General features: G+C 38.8%; 1 protein-coding gene across 7 annotated transcripts in view; it reads left to right on the plus strand.

Moving 5' to 3' along the window:
• The window catches only part of MTMR3 (myotubularin related protein 3), a 147,747-nt gene that overhangs the window by 64,914 nt on the left and 59,439 nt on the right, over nt 1-23,394 (plus strand). For 3 of the 7 annotated variants that reach the window (XM_023190743.3, XM_023190742.3, XM_023190740.3), the window contains exons 2-3: nt 9,314-9,366; nt 23,153-23,239. In XM_023190743.3, coding sequence (XP_023046511.1) covers nt 23,237-23,239 — 3 coding nt within the window. In that variant the 5' untranslated portion in view covers nt 9,314-9,366; nt 23,153-23,236. Of the gene's footprint in view, nt 1-4,795; nt 4,881-9,313; nt 9,367-23,152; nt 23,240-23,394 lie in introns of those variants that run through there. The other 4 variants (XM_023190739.1, XM_023190737.1, XM_023190741.1 and 1 more) reach the window with 3 other exon arrangements.

Here is a 23,394-nt window from a genome sequence, read left to right on the forward strand (position 1 = left end):
GTTAGCTCTGATTTAACTTGGTACTTTTGCCTTCCTTAAGTAAAGCATGTTGATGAATTCTACTGTTTGGCTTTAGCTGAAAAAGTTCATTTTCTTACTGTGTGTATTTGGATGGCAGTCACATGTATTCCTCTAGTTTACATGAGATAAATATTACTAATTTTAACAAGGTAGATCTTTTCTGGGGATATGTTGAATTGAAGATGGTGTTCAGGTCAAGACAGTTTCTGGTCTTTTGGCCATTTAGTAATCTGAGAATTGCTTTGAAAGAGTAGGTATTTGAGCTCATCATTTAAACAGAGCCTGCATTGTGGTGCGTGATTATTGGAGGTTGTTGGGGTTTTTATTGGCATGCTTTCAAAAATATGAGTAGCCCCCTACCTAATTGCCAGAATACAAATTTTAACTAGGCCAATAGAAGAGGGGATTATTTTCATTTCACATAGCCTCTACTATTTGAATTTTGTCTCTTTGAATGTACCTCTTGGCTAGCTAGAGTTGGACAGTTTTCAATTGTGATGACAGCAGTTAAAAATTCAAATTTCTTTTTATTGTTAAGTTGTATGCTTAAAGGATGGGTCTGCATTTTCATTCAGCTTTCTGGTCCTTGTCGATTTTTGATGCCTGTTATTCTGCATAAAACTGTGTGGCAGGAGCCAGAACTTTTAAGAATCTTTTTGTTTACAGATGGGGAGACAATAACATTAACATTCATTAACATTCAAAATAAAACATTCTTATACTGATAAGCATTATGCAGGTTAGCTAGGTTTGGGATACTGATAGTTATTTTTTGAGTTTCGTTTACTTCCAAATGTCTTCTAGAATTTGTTTAGTATCTCAAATACCTACACAAAACAGGAAGGGCATGCTTATTTATACATGGGCATACTCTTGAGTTCTGATGGCAAGCTAGCCTTCAAATTAAGTTGTCTTCCTAGAAAATAAACCTTTAAGACACATGTGAAGGGAGAGGGATAATATAAAAAGGATGAGGTTTAGAGATCTGTGTTTTTATGGTAAGATCTAGAAACAAAGCATATTAGAATAAGCAGTGCAAATTTTGCACCTTTCAAAAAGATATTGATATGTTTTTATCATGAAATCTGCCCAGTGTTGTCTAGAAAAAAAGAAAGAAAAGAAAAAAAAAACAAACCAAAAAACCCTGCCGGGTGCTATGACTCATGCCTGTAATTCCAATACTTTGGGAGGCTGAGGCGGGAGGATTGCTTGAGCCTAGGAGTTGGAGACCAATGAGACTCCATCTCTACAAAAAACCACAACAGTAAAAATGAGCTGGGCATGGTGGCATGTGTCTGTAGTCCCAGCAACTCAGGAGGCTGAAGAGGGAGGATTGCTTGAGCCCGAAAGGTTGATGCTGCAGTGAGCCATGATCATGCCATTGCACTCTAGCCTGGGTGACAGTGAGACCCTGTCTTTAAAACACACACACACACACACACACACACACACACACACACACACACAGAGAGAGAGAGAGAGAGAGAGAGAGAGAGAGGCCGGGTGTGGTGGCTCATGCTTGTAATCCCAGCACTTTGGGAGGCCAAGGCGGGCAGATCACCTGAGGTCAGGAGTTTGCGACCAGCCTGGCCAACATGGTGAAACACCCCATCTGTACTAAAAGTACAAAAATTAGCCCAGTGTGGTGGCAGGCGCTTATAGTCCCAGCTACTCAGGAGGCTGAGGCAGGAGAATCACTGGAACCCAGGAGGCGAGGTTGCAGTGAGCCAAGATCATGCTACTGCACTCCAGCCTGGGCAATAAAGTGAGACTCTGTCCGCCCACACCACCCCAAACATACTCACACACCCACACCCACACACACCCACAAAAAACAAAACACACGCACACACTCCACATTTCTGGTCTTTGCTGCCTATCTCATGGATTAGTTTTCTATTGAGTACATAAAAATAGGAGCTCTTAATTTAAACCTTATTAAAAACTTCTTGAGAACCTGTTTTTAAAACTACTTCTCTTCGTGGAGATTGATTATTTTGGGTCTTTTTGTCCAAGAAAATGAAATTGAGATTTTATTCTTTGACTGGTATGGGGTAGGAGGGAGAGTCGTTGATCTAATGTTATTTAAGATATAATTATGTATGTTTAAGAGCGGCAGAAGTCATTACAAGATTATAATTAGGAAAATTTAAGTTTCCATAAGGAAGTATGAATTTCTAGAATATCTTTTATTTCTATTTGATTTAGGCATTGCTGTTGAAGACACTGATTTGGGGCGAGGTGTTGGGGAGAACAGGAAGAATTGTAGTTACTTTCCTCTTCACCAGAGGTTAACTGAGAGCAAGAAGCAAGACATGAATGGGTGTGCAAGAATTTGCCTTCTGTTAAATTCCCAAAGGTAGACCTTGGAAAGAGTCAAAGGAACCAAAGTTAGGAAACCCTTTTCCGAGGCTGGAGCTAGTCTTTCTGATCTTTCCAAAGCAATTATAAATATTGAACTACCTCTGGCACTTGGATAAAATGATTCTGCATGGCTTTTAATTCAGTTAATTTCTAATGCTTGAATGCCTGGATTTTCTATGATTTCTGAACAACCTGGACTTAAGTATGCCTTTTGTTTTCCGTGAAATTATAAGGGTTTTTTTTCCCCCCTTAGGAGATAGGGAACATTTTTTTCTTCTTTTTTTCTTTTCTTTTTTTCTCGCTCTGTCGCCCAGGCTGGAGTGTGGTGGCGTGATCTCAGCTCACTGCAACCTCTGCTTCCTGGGTTCAAGCAATTCTGCTGCCTCAGTCTCCTGAGTAGCTGGGATTATAGATGCACACTACCATGCCCAGGTAGTTTTTGTATTTTTAGTAGAGATGGGGTTTCACAATGTTGGTCAGGCCGGTCTCAAACTCCTCACCTCGTGATCTGCCCATGTCAGCGTCCCAAAGTGCTAGGTTTATAGGCATGAGCCATGGTGCCTGACTGGGAACATTTCTTTCAGATGGTGAACCTGAATGCTGCCTTATAAAATTAGATTTTAAACTCTTAAGTTCTATAGTAAAATAATGCCTACCGTGTGATGTTTCATAGAGGACACAGATTCAGAAAATAGCTTTATAGATTACTTAAAGAACTTCCTTACAATCATGTTAATGATATATCTGAGTATATCTGAGTTAAAAGTATAAAGTGGGCCAGGTGCGGTGGCTTACGCCTGTAATCCTAGCACTTTGGGAGGCCAAGGCAGGTGGATCTTGAGGTCAGGAGATCGAGACCATCCTGGCCAACATGATGAAACCCCATCTCTACTGAAAATACAAAAATTAGCTGGGCATGGTGGCGTGCACTTGTAATCTCAGCTACTCGGGAGGCTGAGGCAGGAGAATTGCTGGAACCCAGGAGGCGGAGGTTGCAGTGAGCCGAGATTGTGCCACTGCACTCCAGCCTGGGTGACAGAGCAAGGCTCCGTCTCAAGAAAAAGAAAAAAAGTATAAAGTGAATGTGTTCTGCATGTAGAAGGGAGTATAAAGAGCAAATCAGAACATATAATTTTATATTCATTCTTAAATTTAATGTTTACCCTTTTAAGCAGATTTCATGTGATCTTTGGTTTTAATCTCTTCTGGTGCTAAAGATATTATATATGGCTGATATTCCTCTACCCCCTATCTCTTGTATAAGGGTTAAGTTTAAAAGGAAAATGCTTATGAAATAAGTTATTTAAAAGGGAACCAATGAAATGTATTAAGGTTGGTTTACTCGCAGTTAGTCTTTTCTGAGAACATGATCAGGGCTGCTTCCTCTTCCCTGTTGAGATGTGTAAAACAATAAGGTGCATGTGAAATGCGACCAGCCTAATGTCTAAAAATGTTAGTGTGTAATTACTTTGCTTTTGCTTTCTCACATTTTGGGGTTTCCATCTGGAAAAGCCTATAAATGAAGATGAGTGATTTTTAAGCATTAATCACTAACCTACTGTTTGATTCTGTCTGTTGCAGAACTTCTTTTGAAGAATGTATTTAGAACCTTTCCCACATTAAAAAGGTCAATTTATGTAAAAGAATAAACAACATACTCTGTACCTTGTGTGTAGTTACATAATTATATATGATTGATCTTTTGGTCATTATTAAAAGAGTTTTCACTTGTTAAGAGTGGGAATTATCTTAAGTGTTGCTGGCTCAAGTGATTTATTACCAGTAAAGGTTGCTTTTTTTTTTTTTTTTTTTGAGACAGAGTCTTACTCTATCAAGTGGAGTGTCGTGTAGTGGCTCAATGATGGTTCACTGCAACCTCTGCCTCCTGGGCTCAAGTAATCCTCCCACCTCAGCCTTCTGGCCTTCTAGTAGCTGGGTCTACAGGCATGTGCCACCACGCCCAGCTAATTTTTGTGGGTTTTTTGTAGAGATGATGGTTTTATCATGTTGCCGAGGTTGGTCTCGAACTCCTAGGCTGAAGCCATCTACCTGCCTTGAGTACAGGTTTTTTGATACAGAAATGATTATCACTTGGAGTTCAGCTTGGATTCTGACAACTTCCTAGATTTTCTTCCCCCTGGGGAGAAGATGGTTGTTTCTTGCTTAGGAAAGATAATACTTTAGCTGCTTATCTGTGCCCCACAGCTGGCAGAGAAATGCAGTACACTGATCATGAAGTTGCATCTGGAACCCTGAGAACTCCCAGACCTTAATGTTTCCAAGGAGATGGAAAAGACACATAGCTTCTGGTTTTTGGTTTTTTTTTTTTTTTTTTTTAATTACTTGGAGGTCTCATTGAACCAGGACAGTGACAGAATTTTATATTTACCATTTGTTTTATCTTTTTCAGTGCATGGTCATCAATAGGGGAAAAGTCACACTAGGAGCATTGAGCCCTGTGAGGATATCACAACTGACACTGGAATGGCAATTGTGTAAGGGTAGAAACTTTGTTTTGTTCATTGCTGTATTTCTAGTTCCTAGAATAGTGCCTATCGCTCAGGAAAACATGTTGAATGAACATCCACCACTTACCACAGTAGCTGAATGTAGCCATGCTTTTAACTCTCTTTTGTCTATTTTCATTTATAGTTGACCTCGGTAACGAAGGTTTTAGAAAACTTGAGCAGGGAGTAAGACTAAGCTATAATAGTTTTACACAGTGGGTTTTGATTAATGCTCATGATTAATTTATCTTCCCACCATAGAATGGTCTTACCTAACATGCTACAGAATTCTAGTTTCTGATATGTGAAACGTTAATAGACATAAGAAAGGAAACACTAACAAGCTGAAAAAAATGACCTAAAATCGTGGCAGTTGTAAATCTACTTAAAATTTTGCACCTCTTGAATTTTTAAAATATTGCCTGTATACTCAAATTTTTCTCTGGATCTGTTTCTTAATATTAAATGCATGTGTAAAAAAATCTATTTTAACATCAATGAAAGTGAAGATTGTTTTAAAATTATTCAGTGTTGCCTTCTTAAGGTTTTGACTCTTAATTATCCTTCATTTGAAAAGTAAGACAGGACTATGTAGAAAGTATTCTACTGTGTTTTTCAAGTTAACCTGTATCTCAGCCAAAAAAGTGCTGCTTTAGTCCCTAGTCCCCCTCAACATTTTAGGAGGCCTGGCCAGAGCCTCTTAGTTTTTCCTCATGAATTTGGTTCAGACTTACTAGTTTTTGTAGCTGGGTTCTTTTATTATGTAAATGGTACAAATTGGTGTGTCTCTTTGCCCTTGTTGAAGCTGATGTGCTAGGTGGCACACCGATGGTCACATAAACAGTTCTCTGTAGGTGCTAAATATGTCCATTCCTTTTTGGCCTTCTTAGGACCTCTGTGCCCTTCCTTTTAGTCATTACCTCATTATTTTACAGAAAGGGACTTAGAGTATATTGTTAGGTCTCCCTCTCCAGTGAAAGCTGCATGATGGTATCCAATACTGTAGTATTTAATAATTTAGTATATTTTTACTCCCTTTAGGGTTATCTTTTACAATGGAGAAAATCCTATCCATGTGGGACAATATGTGTACCAATATGTGATGGTAAAAGTTTTACCCTCTTATTTCAGGTAACTTCCAGAAAGGTGTATTTATTTATACCCATCTTGGAGATGGAACCTAAGAACCCTGCCCACCCCTCTTCCCTGTTTGTCTGTTCATTAGTGCTTAATGGGTTTAAGCATCCTTTACTACATTTTAGGTAATTGCTTAGATTTAACGTAACCACATTACATTCTACTACCTCTACATATACGTGAATGTTCAAGGTTACCCAAACATAACTACTCTTATTCCTTGAGGTAGATATATGACTGGTATCGTGGGAGATCTTATGGTACCAGAGAGCTTCTTTCAGACTCACCTCTACTTGGCCCTTTTTTTTCTTTCTTTCAAATAAGTCGTGTGTGTGTGTGTCTTAAATTTAAAAGAGACAGGGTCTCAATGTCACCCAGGCTGGGAGTACAGCATTGTAATCATAGCTCATTGCAACCTCGGACTCCTGGGCTCAAGTAACCCTCCTGCCTCAGCCGCCTGAGTACCTGTGACTACAAGTGTGTGCCACCCATGGCTGGCTAATTTTTAAAAATTGATTTAATTTTATTTATTTATTTATTTATATTTTATCTTATTTTGTAGAGATGGGGGTATTTCTTTGTTGTGTAGGCTGGTCTCAAACTTCTGGCTTCAAGCAGTCCTCCCACCTTGGCCTCCCAGAGTGTTAAGATTATAGGCATGAGCCACCACACCCTGTCTACATGGCCCTTATCTGACAAATAGTCCTAAGAGGCATGGGCAGTTTTTAATTTTGCTCCCAGTGTTTCACAATGACACACTAGTTTCTAACCAAGCAGAGTTTGATTGTGGCTATTGGGAAGAAGTCTTTGCCAGCATTAAGCCCACCTACCCGAACCCACGTACCCGAACCTTTTTTTGTTGACTCTCACTTGTTGTTTGATCCATCTCTTGGAAGTTAATCAGCACCTGTGGAAACTTCACACGAACACTTCTGTATTACAGAAGATGTCTCATCTTTTTGACAGAATAATTTATCGTGTAATTTTTAGAACATGTCAGGTAACTTTTACAGCAGATACAGTGATTTTCCTGAATTAAATCTAGCACCATCAGTTCATTCTTGCCCTTCGACTTGACCTGTCTCTTGAACCATTTCTCCCCTGATTTACCTGTTGGATGTACATCTGCCTGAGAGGTCACTGTTAAAGCCAGCTTATCATAGCTCGATAACTTCGTTGGACTCTCCCCTTCATTTCTTAATGATGATATCCTTTTTCTAGTTACCATAGGCCTTACAATTTTTCAGTTATTTTTGACAACTTGCTCTGCTTCCTTTTTTCCATTATTTTGTTTGTTGTTGTTGTTGTTGAGACAACCTAGGGTCTTACTTTGTTGGCCAGGCTGGAGTGCAGTGGCACCATTATGGCTCACTGCAGCCTTGACCTCCCGGGCCCAAGCCATCCTCTCATCTCGGCCTCCTGAGTAGCTGGGACCACAGGTGTGCATTGCTACACCCAGCTTTTTCAATTTTTGTAGACATGAGGTCTCCGCATGTTGCCTGGACTGGTCTTGAACTCCTGGCTCCAGTGATTCTCCTGCCTCAGCCTCCCAAATGTTGGGGTTACAGGTATGAGTCATTGTACCTGGCCAGATAAAATTTTTGAAAAGAAATATAATGTCCTTGCTCTAATACAAAGGAAAAATAAAAAGGAAAATAATAGTATGTATTTCATGCAAATACTCAGGTAGAATTACACTCTTACAGGAAAAGGTTCTACAGATTTACAAATCCCCCAACTCTCCTGCTGTACTAGGTTGTATTTAATACTTAACTAACTTAACAGCAAGAATGGTCTTCATATTAAATACAGTTCATGTTTGAAGTTGCAAATTATGAGTAGCTATTTTCATTGTCATATGGTGTGTGTGAATAATATGGCCTGAGTTATAAAACTTAAAAGTTACTGGGGAGACAAAAATATTATGTGTAAAATGGTTAAGATACTTTATTGTTGCATATTTACCTTTCCTTTTATGGTTTTTAGTTAATAATGTACCATATTTTACTGACTTTTTTTTTTTCTTTTTTGAGACGGAATCTCGCACTGTCGCCCAGGCTGGAGTGCAGTGGTGCAGTCTCGGCTCACCACAACCTCCACCTCCCAGGTTTGAGTGATTCTTGTGCCTCAGCCTCCTGAGTAGCTGGAACTACAGGTGTGCCCCACCACACCCAGCTAATTTTTGTATTTTTAATAGAGCTGGGGTTTTGCTGTGTTGGCCAGGCTGGGCTCGAACTCTTGACCTCAGGTGATCCACCCACCTTGGCCTCCCAAAGTTCTGGGATTACAGGTGTGAGCCACCCCACCTGGCCTTGACTTCTTAATTTCAGAGTTTTAATATTCTGAGCAATCTTGCTCATTTATGTGACTTCGTGTCATTTTAACAGTTCAAATGGACGAGTCGTGTTTGCACAACTTTAGAGAAATTGTCACAAAGGAACCAGGTCGATTAGATATTTTGTGAAGTTCAGATTGTTGCCTAGTGGTGACAAGAATTATTTGTTTTTGTTTTGTGTTTTTGAGACAGAGTCTCGCTCTGTGGCCCAGGTTGGAGTGCAGTGGTGCGATCTCGGCTCACTGAAACCTCCACATCTCATGTTCAAGTGATTGTCCTGCCTCAGCCTCCTGAATAGCTGGGATCACAGGCGCATGCCACCACGCCCATCTAATTTTTGTATTTTTAGTAGAGATGGCGTTTTGCCTTGTTCACCAGGCTGGTCTCTAACTCCTGACCTCAAGTGATCGGCCTGCCTTGGCCTCCCAAAGTGCTGGGATTACAGGTGCGAGCTACCGTGCCTGGCCAATTCTTTGTTTTTCTACCATATTCTTCTTACCCTTTTTCTTAAAAGGACAGATCCCTTGATAGAAGCCAATTATGTGTACAAAACACCTTAAACTAAGTTCAAGCCTAGAGTGTCTGTGATCTTTTTAGTTTTGTAAAGTACCTGTTCCTGTAGTGGCAATGATTTACCCAAGAAGCCATCAGAAATGATGCTTGTTTGACTGAGGAGAAACTTAAATAAGCCTATCCGTGGGTTTTGGAAAGCTCTGTTCTGTACAATTCTGCAATTTCTGAAGGCATGCTAAGGCTTGACTGGGTTGGTTCTGTGCAATTAAACATTCTAAAATCTGTGGTTGACTAAATACTCCATGTTGCACCAATTTTTAAGAATCTTATTGTCATAGCATTATGACTGGTAGAGAAAGGTCTTGGGAGATGTAAGTGGCTTAACTTGATTCTTAGGATATTTGTCATTATAAAATTACTGATTTTTCTTTTGCAGACTTCCTTGTGAAACCTCCTAGTAGCAAAAGTTCTTGGGACAAACTTCATTTGGTAAGTTTGTTTCTCCCCTCCTGCCCCCCCCCCCCCCCCCCCCCCCACGATACTCTCTGCTGTTTCGAGGCAAGGAAAAATTAATTTACAGGTTGATTTTTGAGGATCTGTTTGTCGATGTTCATGATTATTTAGATGAGTTTTTCTGTGTTCACTTTAATGTCCTTACATGTGAGGGTTTTTTTTCACTAGGACTCATACCAGGTCACTTTTTCTATATATAATTGCACTGTAATAGTGTACTGGAAAACTTGTATTTAAGTTGAGATTTTATGAGTTGCAGCACTAATCATTTGTCTAAAATAAAAAGTTATCAATCTCCAGTTTTTGTTACTTATTTTATTTATTTTTATCTTTTTTTTTTTTTTTTTGAGACAGTCTTGCTGTGTTTCCCAGGCTGAAGTACAGTTAGGTGATTATAACTCACTGCAGCCCTGAACTCCTGGGCTACGGCAATCCTCCTGCCTCAGCCTCCCAGTTGCTGGGACTACAGGTGTGTGCCATCACACCTGGCTAGTTTGGAAACTTTTTTTTGTAGAGACAGGAACTTGTTCTGTTGCCCAGGTTTTAAATTCAAACTTGCTTCTTGTTTTGAGTTTTCTTAAATTGGTATAAATCTATATGAAAAATAAGGCCTCTTATTACTAGAGTTAGTTCAGCAGTTCCCCCTTGTCTTCTGCTTTTCAAGGTTTCAGTTATCCAACGTCCAAAAGTACTAGAGAGAGAGCAAGAAAGAGAGACACCACACATTCATATGACTTTCATTACAGTGTATTGTTGCTTGTTCTATTTTGTTATTAGTTGTTAATCTCTCACTGTTTCTAATTTATAAATAAAACTTTATCATAGGTACATATGTAGAGGAAAAACTATATATATAGTTTTCAGTACTACTTGTAGTTTCGGGGATCCACAGGGGTCTTGGAACATATTCACTGAGGATAAGGCAGGGGATTACTGTAGTGCAAATGTGAATTTTAATGAGAAAAACAAGTTCTGAAAAATTTGCGAGTTCTTTCTCCAGTATGGCTGCCAAACCTTGTCCCTTTTCATAGAGCTTTGTGTATCTCTTACTACATAAATCTTTTACTGCCTCTTGTTTCTGTCACCTGTTTAATTTAGGGAACCATAGTACAGTTTTATTAGAAGACAAGTTATTGCCTTGGTTTTAAGTTCCTAAATCCAGATCATTTCCTTGTTCAGGAACTGTTGCCTTGCCAGTGCCTCTAGAACAAGGATCAAACTCCTTAGCATAACATTTCAGATTCTTTACAGGTGGGCTTCAAACAGCTTGTCACCTGTTTTCACTGTGTACCAAATTCATCTCTTGTAGCCACACTGACCTACCTTCTGTCTCTCAAATACTCTCCAACGTGCTTTTTTGTCTTACTCTGCCACCATGCCATTCCTGTTCCTCTAGTCTCAGTAGCTCAAAATTTGGCTGGTTCAGTTATTAAAAGCTTGAGTCTTCCAGAAAGTCTTCCTTAAGTGTCCAGCTCAGAATCTTTCTCTGCTTTTTGTATTACCATGGAATTAAATTTCTGTATCTTTTAACATACTCTATCTTACTAGTTATATTTGTCTGTCATCCCCACAGGATTGGGAATGCCCTTGAAGGCAAGAACTGTATTCATATTTGAACTGTCGGTTCACAGAAACACTCCTAAAGTCCTGGGATACCAGTGCCTTCTCAGTATAAATTCTTCTTGACTAGGGTTTTTGTTTTGATAAGAATAGGGGAGGAGAATAGATTGTTTTTAGTAGAGATTGGTCAGCATAATCTTGTTGGTTTAGGTTACTGTTTTTTCCCCACTTTTCTGTATAGTGAAGGATCATAGGGTATATGTAATCTGTGCCCTTGTAGTCCAAATTGCTCAGTATATTATTTGAGGTATTCTTTTTTGCAAGTACAAGTTTTAGTTTTTGAGTAAGGAATTGAGTAATTTTTCTTTAACAGGTGCCTGAAAGATGAGATTCCACGTTCAATAGGAAGATTAAATGTTGATTTGTTTCTGTAAAGATTTCTGAGAAGTTATATCATGGGGCGGTACTGATGATGGAGCTGAGAGAAGCGTGCAGGTTCCAGTTGTCAAATTCTCATATATTAAGAAAAGAAAGATTATTTCACCTTGAGGCTTGGAATAGGAATCTTAATCTTCATTTAGCCTGGGGGGTGGGGGAGTGTTGCAGATTAGATGTGTAGAGAAGGAAATGTCATCCTTTTTAATTAATTAATTTATTTATTTTGAGACAGAGTCTCGTTCTGTCGCCCAGACTGGAGTGTGGTGGTGCGATCTTGGCTCACTGCAACCTCCACCTGCTGGGTTCAAGCAGTTCTCCTGCCTCAGCCTCCTGAGTAGCTGGGACTACAGGTATGCTCTACCACTCCTGGCTAATTTTTGTGTTTTTAGTAGAGATGGGGTTTCACCATGTTGGCCAGGCTGGTCTCGAACTCCTGATCTCCAGTGATCCACCTGCCTCAGACTCCCAAAGTGCTGGGATTACAGGCGTGTGCCACTGTGCCGACCAGAAATGTAATAACATAGTACTTGGCTCAGTAGCATTTAATATTTGTATTGCCATAATGTAAATTTGTAAAAGTGTTGTTATTATTTTTTTTTTTTTGACACAGGGTCTGACTCTCTTGTCCATGTTGGAATGCAGTGGTGTGATCATGGGTCACTGCAGCCTTGATCTCCTGGGCTCAAGTGATCCTCCCACCTCAGCCTCCTGAGTAAGTGGGACTACAGGCATGTCCCACCTTGCTGGGCTAATTTGTTTTTATTTTTCTTTTTGTGGAGACGGGGGTCTCATTATGTTGCTCAGGCTAGTCTTGAACTCCTGGGCTCAAGTGATCCTCCCACTTCAGCCTCCCATAGTGTTGGTCTTACTGGCGTAAGCCACTGCCCCAGCCACATTCTTATCTGAAGAAGCAAGATCTAGGTTTGAAGAGAAAGATGTGAATGTATTTAATTTTGATCCCAGGAAACATACTGTTTAGTTAATATGTGCCCCAGATTAAAGGAGACTAAAGAGATATAAAAATAGCTTCAATATATGATCCCAGACTAGATCCTTTACCAAAGCGGGGAATATTGCTGTGAAGGGTAAAGGATATGATTGGATTCATTGACAAAATTGGAATAGATATGGTAGGTTATTATAGCACTGTTAAATTTTCTGAAATTGAAACTAGAACTGTGGTTATATAAGAGATTATCTTTCTTAGGAAATGCATACTGAAATAGTAAGAGTTAAAGATATTTGTATGCAAACCTCTTTTAAATGGTTCAAAAACAGTGTGCATGTGCATATGCGTGAACAAAAAGAAGACAGTGTTGGAAACTGTCCTATCCAAATTATCTGTAATGAAACATTTAATGAAGTACAGTCTTTATATAACCATGTGTTGTCATATGTATGAATACATGTACATACTAACTTAAAAAGTGCTTATTCCATGCTAGTAACTATTCTAAGCATGTTATATGCATTAATATCTTAATTCTCACAACTCTTTGATGCAATGATTGTTCTCTTTGTTTTCTTGATGAAGAAACTGAGGCTCAGAGAGGTAGTACGATTTGCTGTCAAGGTCATAGTTAGTATATGGCAGCCCTGAGAGCCATTGCTTTACATTCCTGATTGTTTTTCTTGAGGTTATTGCCTTAACACTCTGAGTTTAAATGAAAATCTTTCATTAAAACTTATTTTGAGTTTTGGATTTTCTGTTTAAAAGCTTTTTAAAAAGTTTTCTGTAGAAAAATTTGTTATCCTAATTGCAAATGTTTTAAAAGTTTAAAAACTGAAAGTCACTGCTCCCACTCTCTTTCCTAGAGGGGTAAATTGTTAACAACCATTATATGATTTTTTTGTATGTGTATAAACATACTTCGGAATTAATACAGACAATGCTTAGGCATATTTTATTTTAACTTCTAAAATTACAGAACACTGAAAACGTATGGCAAGTTGATAAATATGTGTTGGTGTTTTTTTTTTTAAATAGAAAAGTATGTATGTACAGTCTTTGGCAATAATCCCTCTGCAACCCCTCCCCCAAATTTATATGCTTTTACCTAGTATATTTTTAAGAATAATTAGGGCTACAGAAATAGTGACTTGTGCATACATATGGATAAGGGTGGTTATGGTGGCTTTTCTGGTGGTAATAGAAAAATGGAAACAACCTGAATGTCTCACTAATTGATGGATGGTTAAGTTATGATACATTGGGGTATAATGGAATACCAAACTGCCATATGTATATACTGACATAGGAGAGATTTGTTATATTAATTGAAGAATATATACTGAAGAAACTACAGTATGGCTTCCCCACCCCACCCATTTTGGGGGGTAGATAATGTATGTCTTTGTACACTCATTTGCCACATAATGATGTTTTGGTTAGCAACAGACCCAAGATACAGTGGTAGTCCCAACAGGCCCAAGATACAGTGGTAGAGATTAAAATGGAGTTGAAAAATAACTGTCACCTATTGGAGTTGTAGTTGTCATAATGTCTTAGTACAATTGCTTTATTTTCTTTATAAATTTAGTGTAGCCTAGTTGTACAGTGTTTATAAAGTCTATAGCAGCATACAGTAATGTCCTAGGCCTTCACACATTCACTCACCACTCGCTGACATACCCAGAGCAACTGCCAGTCCTACAAGCACCATTCATGGTAAGCATTGTCCTATACATGTGTGCCATTTTAATCTTTTGTATCATTTTTACTGTATCTTCTCTGTTTATATATATTTAGATATACAAATAGGCAGCACTGTGTTACAGTTGCCTGTAGTATTTAGTACAGTAACATGCTGTGCAGGTTTGTAGCCTAGGAACAACAGGCTATACCTTATAGCCTAGGTGTGTAGTAGACTGTCCCATCTAGGTTTGTATAAATACCTCTGTGATGTTTGCACAACAGCTAAATCTACTAATGAGGCATTTCTCAGAACATGTCTCCATCTCAGTTAAGCGAAGCTTGACTGTATGTGCATAGAGAACTGTCTGAAGAGACTTATGAAATAGTTAACAGTTGCTTTACTTACATTTAGAGGAACTAAAGGGCAGTAAGGAGTGAAAAGCGAACTTCTGCTTACCAATCTTTTTTTTTTTTTTAAATAAGTTTAACTCAGATATGTTAATATAAAATTCACATACTACTACAGTTCACCCATTTAAAGTGTACAGTTCAGTGGCTCCGTATATTCATGAAGTTATGTAGCCATCACCACAGTCCATTTTAGGACCTTTTTCAGGCCAGGTGTGGTGGCTAATGACTGTAATTCCAGCATTTTGGGAGGCCGAGGCAAGAGGATTGTTTGAGATTGGGAGTTCGAGACCAGCCTGGACAACATGGCGTGAGACTTCCCCTTTCCCCGACAAAAATATAAGTAAATTAGCCGGGTGTGGTGGCTTGCACCTGTGGTCCTGGCTACTCTGGAGGCTAAGGCAGGAAGATCACTAGAGCCCAGGAGTTCGAGGCTGCTGTAAACCGTGATCCTGTGATTACAGCACTGCAACTCTAGTCTGGGCAACAGAGCAAGACCTTGTCTCCAAAACAAAACAAAACTTCATGTTCCATAGCTGTCAACCTCTCTCTCCTCAATCTCCCCCAGCTCCTGGCCCCCACTAATACACTTTCTAAGATTTTCCTGTTCTGGACATTTCATATAAATGATATCATACAACATGTGGTCTTCTGTGACTGGCTTTATCATTTAGCATAATGTTTTCAAGGTTCATCCACGTTGAAGCATGTATCAGTACTTCATTCCTTTCTCTTTTTTTCTTTTCTTTTTTTTTTTGAGACAGGGTCTCGCTCTGTTGCCTAGGCTTCTGGTGTCCAGTGGCATGAAGATCTGGGCTCACTGAAACCTCGGCACTGCATCCTGGGCTCAAGTGATCCTCACACTTCAGCCTCCCAAGTGTCTGGGACTACAGGCACATGCCAGCACGTGCAGCTAGTTTTTGTATTTTTTATCTTTTTTAATTTTATTATTATTTTATAGAGTTGGGGTTTTGCCATGTTGCCCGGGCTGGTCCCGAACTCCTGGCCTTGAGTGATCCACCTGCCTGGACCTCCCAAAGTGCTGGGATTACAGGTGTGAGCCACTATTTACGATACCTGGCTCAATTTTTGTGTTTTTTGTAGAGATGGGGTTTCACTATATTGCCCAGGCTGGTCTCAAACACCTGGGTAAAAGTAGTGTGCTGACTACATCTTTTCAAAATGTTGGGATTATAGGCATGAGCCACTGTGTCTGGCCACTTAATTCCTTTTTTTTTTTTGAGACGGAGTCTCGCTCTGTCACCAGGCTGGAGTGCAGTGGCGCAATTTCAGCTCACTACAGCCTGTGCCTCCTGGGTTCAAGCGATTCTCCTGCCTCAGCCTCCCGAGTAGCTGGGACTATATGTATGCACCACCACACCCAGCTAATTTTTGTACTTTTAGTAGAGATGCGGTTTTGCCATGTTGGCCAGGATGGTCTCGATCTCTTGACCTCGTGATCCACCCTCTTCAGCCTCCCAAAATGCTAGGGTTACAGGTGTGAGCCACCATGCCTAGCCCACTTAATTCCTTTCTATGGTCAAATAATTTTCTATTGTTTAGATATGCCACATTTTGTTTATTCATCCATCTGTTGATGGACATTTGGTTTCAGTGAGCCAAGATCTTCACGCCACTGCACACCAGCAACCTGTGTGACAAAGAGTGAGACCCTGTCTCAAAAAAGAAAAAGAGGAAATGAAGTACTAATACTTGCTTCAAAATAGCCCATCCCACCTTTGGGCTATTTTGAATAAATCTACTATAAACATGTATTTACAAGATTTTACATGGACGTATGTTTTCGTTTTCTTGGATATATACCTGGGAGTAAAATTGTTGAATCAAACAGTAACTCTGTGTTTAATTGAGCAACTCTCAGGCTATTTTTCAAAGACGCTGCACTATTTTACATTCGTACCAGCAGTGTATGATATTACTTGTTTGCTTTTTACACCTGTATCTTAAAAATTCACTGAGCGCATGCATTATTAGTGTAACTAAAAAGTTAAGTATTACACTGCTTATCAGACTAATTAACAGTAATGACTCAATTTCTTCCTTTTGTGCTGTTGGTATAACTACCACTGTGGGGTTCACATTTTGCAAGTCAGGTGCTGTAATGAACCCTGAATATTTCCTAAGGATTGGTCACATCTGCTATTTGTAGTGTTTTTTTGTTTGTTGTTTTACATAATACCCAGACTGGTCTAATGCTCTTTCTAGTTTTAAAAGGAACCTTTAGCAAGTACTTGATTCTGAGTGGTTGCACGGTTTCCTGTGATCTTGGCTTTTTCTTATGGATTTGAAATTCCTATAGCAATTTTAACTTTTCTCAGATACTTAAAGCACCGCCTCTTACTTTCAGCTATTTTCACTATTTTCTTATTTCCTCTGGACTGTAAATCCTTTAATCTCCCTTTGCTGCCACATCCAGGCCACTACCTAAACCTATACACCAGGATATCTTTCACATACTTAGGCTTTTAATCTGTACTGCCTGCATTCTAAATCAAGCCACTAGTCTGTTACTGTAGTTGTCTCCTGGTTCTCTTCTTGATTCTTTTTCTCTTTTAATCCATTCACCCCACATCAACCAGGGTGATCTTAAAATCAAATCATGTCACTCTGCTATTTAAAACCTGTCAGTGGCTCCCTGTTGTATTTGGACTGTATTTTAAACTTACTACTATTCACGTGATCTTTTCCTTGTACATTTCTCCAACTTCAAGTTGTGCCACTCTTGTTTCTGATTCAGTACAGTTTAGCTACAATGGTTTCCTCCTCTTAGTTCTTAAAAATTATCAAGGTCTTTCCTGTCTGAGGAACACATGCAGTTCTGTATGTTAGAAACTGGCCTTGCCCCACAGAGTAGTTTTTTCTGATCACTTTATCTAAAGTAGGTCTTTGGTACCCCCAAACCCCAATCCCTGTCTCAGCATCCCATTTGTTTATCACATTTAGCACAATTTGTAATTATTACCATCTTTTTCTGTCTTCTGCAGTGGTATATAAGTCGAATTAATGCAGAGCTAACAGTGTCATACTGTCTAACACATAGTAGATTATTGGTAAATTTTGACTGACTGAAGGGCAGAACATCATTTTACAGAGTCTATTTGTTAAAGAAATGGAAGGCCTTATTTCTGGGTGAAGACTTTGTTTAAATTGAGACTTTTAATGTCAAGTGGCAAATCTCTGTCTTGGTATTTCTGTACTCATTAAAAAATTAGAGTAGGCCAGGTGTGGTGGCTCACGCCCTTTTGGAGGCCAATGCGGGCAGATCACTTGAGGCCAGAAATTCAAGACCAGCCTGGCCAACATGGAGAAACCCTGTCTCTACTAAAAATACAAAAATTAGCCGGGCATGGTGGCACATGTGTGTAATCCCAGCTACTTGAGAGGCTGACACCCCAGAATCACTTGAACCCGGGAGGCAGAGGTTGCAGTGAGCTGAGATTGCACCACTACACTCCAGCCTGAGTGATAGACGAGACTCTGTCTCAAAAACAAAGCGAAACAAATTAGATTTGACTGGGAAGATAGCTTATGTATGTATATATATAATGTGACTGCAGATTGAGAGTTTATTTTGTAATTGAAATTTGATTTCTAGTTCAGTGTCACTGCAGATGAGTACATTTTAGTTGGGACATCTGGGATGCTTGTGAGTTTTTCTCTGAAAAACTGAAGGACATGGCAGTGCATGTTGATAGGCTTACTGTATAAACAGTGGTTTTATGACAGCTTAAACTCTGACTCTTTAATTCTTCAATAACTGGAGGTTTTGAGGTAGAAGAATTGCCATTATGGTTAAAAAAAACTTTATTATGTGAAAATTTCAAATATATTAAAGTAGAGAAAATCGTTTAATAAATCTCCATTAACTTATCTCACTGGCCTTCGAAAGTTACCAGGTCATGACCCATCTTGTTTCAGAGGTACTCCTACTCATTCTGCCTACTCCTTGGTATATAACTTGATGTATTTTATAGTTAAAAGATAAATTATTTTTAAAAACCCATCACCACACACAAAAACCTATAACCATAGTAACATTGTCAATCATATAGAAAATTAATAACTCCTTAATATCATCAGATATTTAGTATGTGGTCAGATTTCCCTAATAGATATCTGAACTTATACTTTGAATAAGGATCCAAATAAGATCTATATATTGTAGTTGGTTGACATGGTCACTTAAGTCTCTTAATACTGTAGGTTTTCCTTCTATGTCGACCTTTTGTTTTGCTGTTTACTTAAAGAATAGGGGTTATTTTCCTGTAGTTTTCCATAGACTAGATTATTATTTGCATTTTATATTTCATTAGCAGTTGTAAAATAATATTACCAAATTCTGTCTTCTTTGTATATTAGGTAGAATTCTTCCCTCATCAACTACTTGATTCTATACTAGCTCATTTTGTGTAAGAAAGGCAGGATAAATACTTGATTCTTCTCCCTTACTTGCTAGTTTTCAAAAATAAAAGGTTAGTTCCTTAACATCTTCCACTGGTGACTTGTAGGGGAGTGTGTGTATGTGTGTCTGTCTGTGTGTGTGTTTGTGAGAGAGAATATTTCTTCATGAACTCATATTTAAACATACTGAAACCCAATCCATTGCATTTAACCATTTTTGCTCAAATTGTTTCCTTTTTAGCTAGTGAGTCTCCAGATTGACTCCCAATTATTTTTGACTTACCCTCAGTAGTCTTTTATGTTTCTTACTTTCCAGTTTAATATGATGTTTCAGAATCAAATTGTACATTTTCTGTTCTAGACCTGGAATTGGCTATGTTTTTTTTCAGATGCCCCATCTCCTTTTGAAGTGGGAATTAGTCTTTAGGAACCATAGTCTAGGGGCTTAGAATGCTCATTGCTGCTGGGTTGATACTGTAACTTTTTTGCATCGTTTTTTTTTAATTTTATGAAGAGTTTGATTATATTGTTACTCTTCACCTTGGGGGTGTATGTGTATGTGTGTACGTACGTGCGCATGCGTGCACACACGCACGTGTTTTTTAGAGACATGGTCTTGCTCTGTCACTCAGGCTGGAATGCAGTAGCATAATCATAGCTCACTGCAGCCTTGAACTCCTGGGCTCAAGGGATCCTCCCACATCAGCCTCCCAGGTAGCTAGGACGACAGGTGTGTACAACCACCTAATTTTTTTTTTTATTTTTTCAGTAGAGACAGCCTTGCTATGTTGCCCAGACTGGCCTTGAACTCTTGGGCTCAAGCTGTCTTCCTGTCCTGGCCTCCCAAAGTGCTACGATTATAAGAGTGAGCCACTGCACATGGCCTCTGTAGTTTTTTTGAACTATAAGTCACATCACATAAAATCCACCCTTTTAAAGTATACAATTCAGTGATTTTTAGTATAGTCGTAATGTTGTAGAACCATTACCATTACCTAATTCCAGCATTTCATCATCCTACAAAGGTACCTTGTACCCATTAGCAGCCACTCCCTATTCTTCCCTCAACCTAGCTCCTGGCAACCACTAATCTACTTTCTGTCTCTGTGGATTTACCTTTTCTGGACATCTCATAAAAATGGAATCAAACAATATATGGCCTTTTGTGCCCAAGGTTCTTTCACTTATCATGTTTTCATCCATGTTGTATCATGTATCAGTATTTTATTCCATTTTATTGCTGGATAACTCCATTGTGTATACATTTTGTGTGTGTGTGTGTGTATGTATTTTTTGTTTATCCATTCACATTGTGTTTGTCCATTCATTGATTGATGCATATTTGGATTGTTTGCACTTCTGGCCATCATGAATAATGCTGTTGTGAACATTTGTGTACAAGTATTTATGTGGACATACATTTTCAGTTCTCTTAGGTATGTACCCAGGAGTGGAACTGATGGGACATATGATGACTCTGCAACTTTTTTGGGAACTGCCAAACTTTTCCTCAGAGGTTGTACCACTTTACATTCCTGCCAGCAGCATATGGGGGTTTCACCTTCACATTCCACCTACATCTGACAGTAGTATCTTCCTCACTGGAGTTATATTTTGTTATTTAATAGTTTTGCAAAATGCATTAAATTTACTTCCATTTAAATTGTTTAAGGTACAGCAGTTTGAGTGTATCTATGATGCTATCTTTAGAAATTTTATTCTAAAACACAAATACCTTTTATAAAATATTGGGACAGTTTTTAAAAAATAATTCAGTGTGTTTCTTTTTTGAAAAGGTTCTTTATAACAGTATCCAGTTCTTTTAATAAGGTCATACCCTCAAATTTTCTTTGCCATTGCCCTTCTCCTTTTTAATTAAATCCAACAAGTGCCTTTTTGCACATCTTTACCTATCTAAAATAGCACTTCTGTTACACCATCACCAAACCCTGCTTTATTTTCTTTCCAGCAGTTGCCTGCTGCCTAACATTAGTTATCTGTTTCTAATGAGAAAAACCAAAAATAAAATTAAGTTCCATGAATTTTTGTTCACAGTGGTCTCCCCAAAGTCTACAGCACTGCATGGAGTGTAGTAAATATTGAATAATACTGAATAAATATTTATTGAAAAGAATGAATAAATAAGATGATTTTACATTAATTTCAGTTCTTGAGCTAGGCCAAATCACAAAAGTTAGGCTTAGTTTGAAGAGGGGTAAGAATGATGACTCCAACTTGGTTTGTTACTGAACCATAAGGTTCTTTCTTATCCTTCCAGCCTCTAAAAAATGGCGTACCCAAAACCCCTGTCCTTAGTCATCTTTAGCCTCTCCATTTGTACTTGCTCCTGCGTTTGGCTTTAAGCCATTCACACACTGATGTCTCCCATTTATGTTTATATCTCTAGATTCCATCTTCTTGATCTCCAGTCTGGTTTAACTAGTACTTTACTTGGCATCTTTGTTTAGATATCTGATAGGTTCTCAAACATAATGTGTCTAAAATGGAAATTTTAATTTCTTGTTCCTCGTCCGTGGAGCTGTCTCTGCATGGCATGAGAAGAATCAATTTTTCTTACAGTGCCCTTCATCAATAAATAGAAAATCTTTGCTTCTGGTTGCTGACACAAAAAGCTTGACTTCTCTTTTTCTGTCCTATTTAATTCATCAACTCAAATCCTATGGGCAGTATTTTCAAAGTATATCCAGAATTAGTGACATCTCACCACTTCTATCTCTACTACCTTTTCATTGCTATATTTTCTCTTGCTGGGATTATTGACGTCTTCTAATTGGTCTTCCTTTACCCCTTACCCCCAATAGCCTTGACTATTCCCTTGCCCAACAGCCAAAATGATTTTTTTGTCTTTGTTTTTTTTTCGAGACAGAGTCTCACACTGTCGCCTGTGCTAGATGTGCAGTGGTGCGATCTCAGCTCACTGCAACCTCCGCCTCCCAGGTTCATGTTACTCTCCTGCCTTAGCCTCCTGAGTAGCTAGGACTACAGGCACACACCACCATGCCCTGCTAAGTTTTTGTATTTTTAGTAGAGACAGGGTTTCACTATGTTGGCCAAGCTGGTCTCGAACTCCTGACCTCATGATCTGCCTGCCTTGGCCTCCCAAAGTGCTGGGATTACAGGCATAAGCCACTATGCCCAGCCCAAAATGATTCTTTAAGTCATCTCAGCCAGTCCTCTGCTCAAAACACCTCAGCATGATTTGGGCCTGCTACTGCTTTGATGTTCTCTGTTCCCTTGCTTACATTGCCCTTGAAAGAGTTTTATGATGCACATTGAAGCCCAAGCTCCCTGAAATATCCTGTTACAGAAGCTTAGCAAACTAGAAATGTTGGTTTTGCATGAGACTGTTCAAAGAAAAGAGCAACTTACTTACTCTTTGTATAAGCCTATCTTTGGGTTTCTCGTTGGGTATTCTTTACTCCTGTTTAGTTCTTTATAAAACCAGGTAAAGGTATTAGTACAGATTATAAGTTTTTAGAAGAACATAGAATATTTGGGTAATAAGGCAAATTTTTTTTTCCTATTTTGCTCATAAGTCAGTTTGGTTTCCTCAGATAAGTGTTCCATTTTGAATTTAGAGATAACCACAAAAACATCCTAAAATACTACAAAAATAATGATTTTGCATTTGCAGGTTGACTTTATTTTTTTGAGACAGGGTTTTGCTCTGTTGCCCAGGCTAGAGTGCAGTGGTGTAATCACAGCACACTGCAGCCCTGACCTTCCAGGCTCAGTTAATCTCCCACCTCAGCCTCCTGAGTAGCTGGGACTACAGGCATGTGCTGCCATGACCAGCTTTTTAAAATTTATTTATTTATTTTATTTTATTTTTTAGAGACCGAGTTTCACTCTGTTGCCCAGGCTGGTCTTGAATTCCTGAGCTCAGGCCATCTGCCTCAGCCTTCCAAAATGCTGGGATTAGAGGCATAAGCCACCTTGCCTGGCCTACAGGTTGATTTTAATTCTTGCTTTATTCATCAAAATTTTATGGTATTTTTTGTTTTACTATGAACATTAGGAATGTTAGCCTTTGATACTGTTTTTGCAGAAACAGGTTAAGACTAACAGGATTTTTACAAAGGAATTGTCAAATTGGGATTTGACTAGTAGGAATTGGCTGGGTGATAGTCAACTTTTTCTTGGCTGACTCTGATCAGCTGCTTAGGCCTGCGTGTATATGTAATACCTTTATTAGGATATGGCCGATTAGGGGGAAAAACTATTGCCAATTTTGCCTCCCCCCTCCTTTTTTTTTCTTTTTTTCTCCCACCCTCAAAGACCTCACCATAAGGGAAAGAAGAGAGCCTTGTTGGACACTGAAGAAGGAACGGGGATTTCTCCTCCTAATCTGGGCCTCCTGTCATGGTAAGTACAAGGAAATAAGAGTAAAAAAAAAAAAAAAACCTCTGTCCTGACAATTAAGTGAACACTAATAAATTCATTCTTACCCATTTTTGTTTTTGTAAGAAATTATTTCTTTTTCTTTCCCAGATCTCGTCTCCTTTCTTTTCTTTTTTACT

Source organism: Piliocolobus tephrosceles, chromosome 19, assembly GCF_002776525.5.
Source record: "Piliocolobus tephrosceles isolate RC106 chromosome 19, ASM277652v3, whole genome shotgun sequence".
Taxonomy (NCBI): domain Eukaryota; kingdom Metazoa; phylum Chordata; class Mammalia; order Primates; family Cercopithecidae; genus Piliocolobus; species Piliocolobus tephrosceles.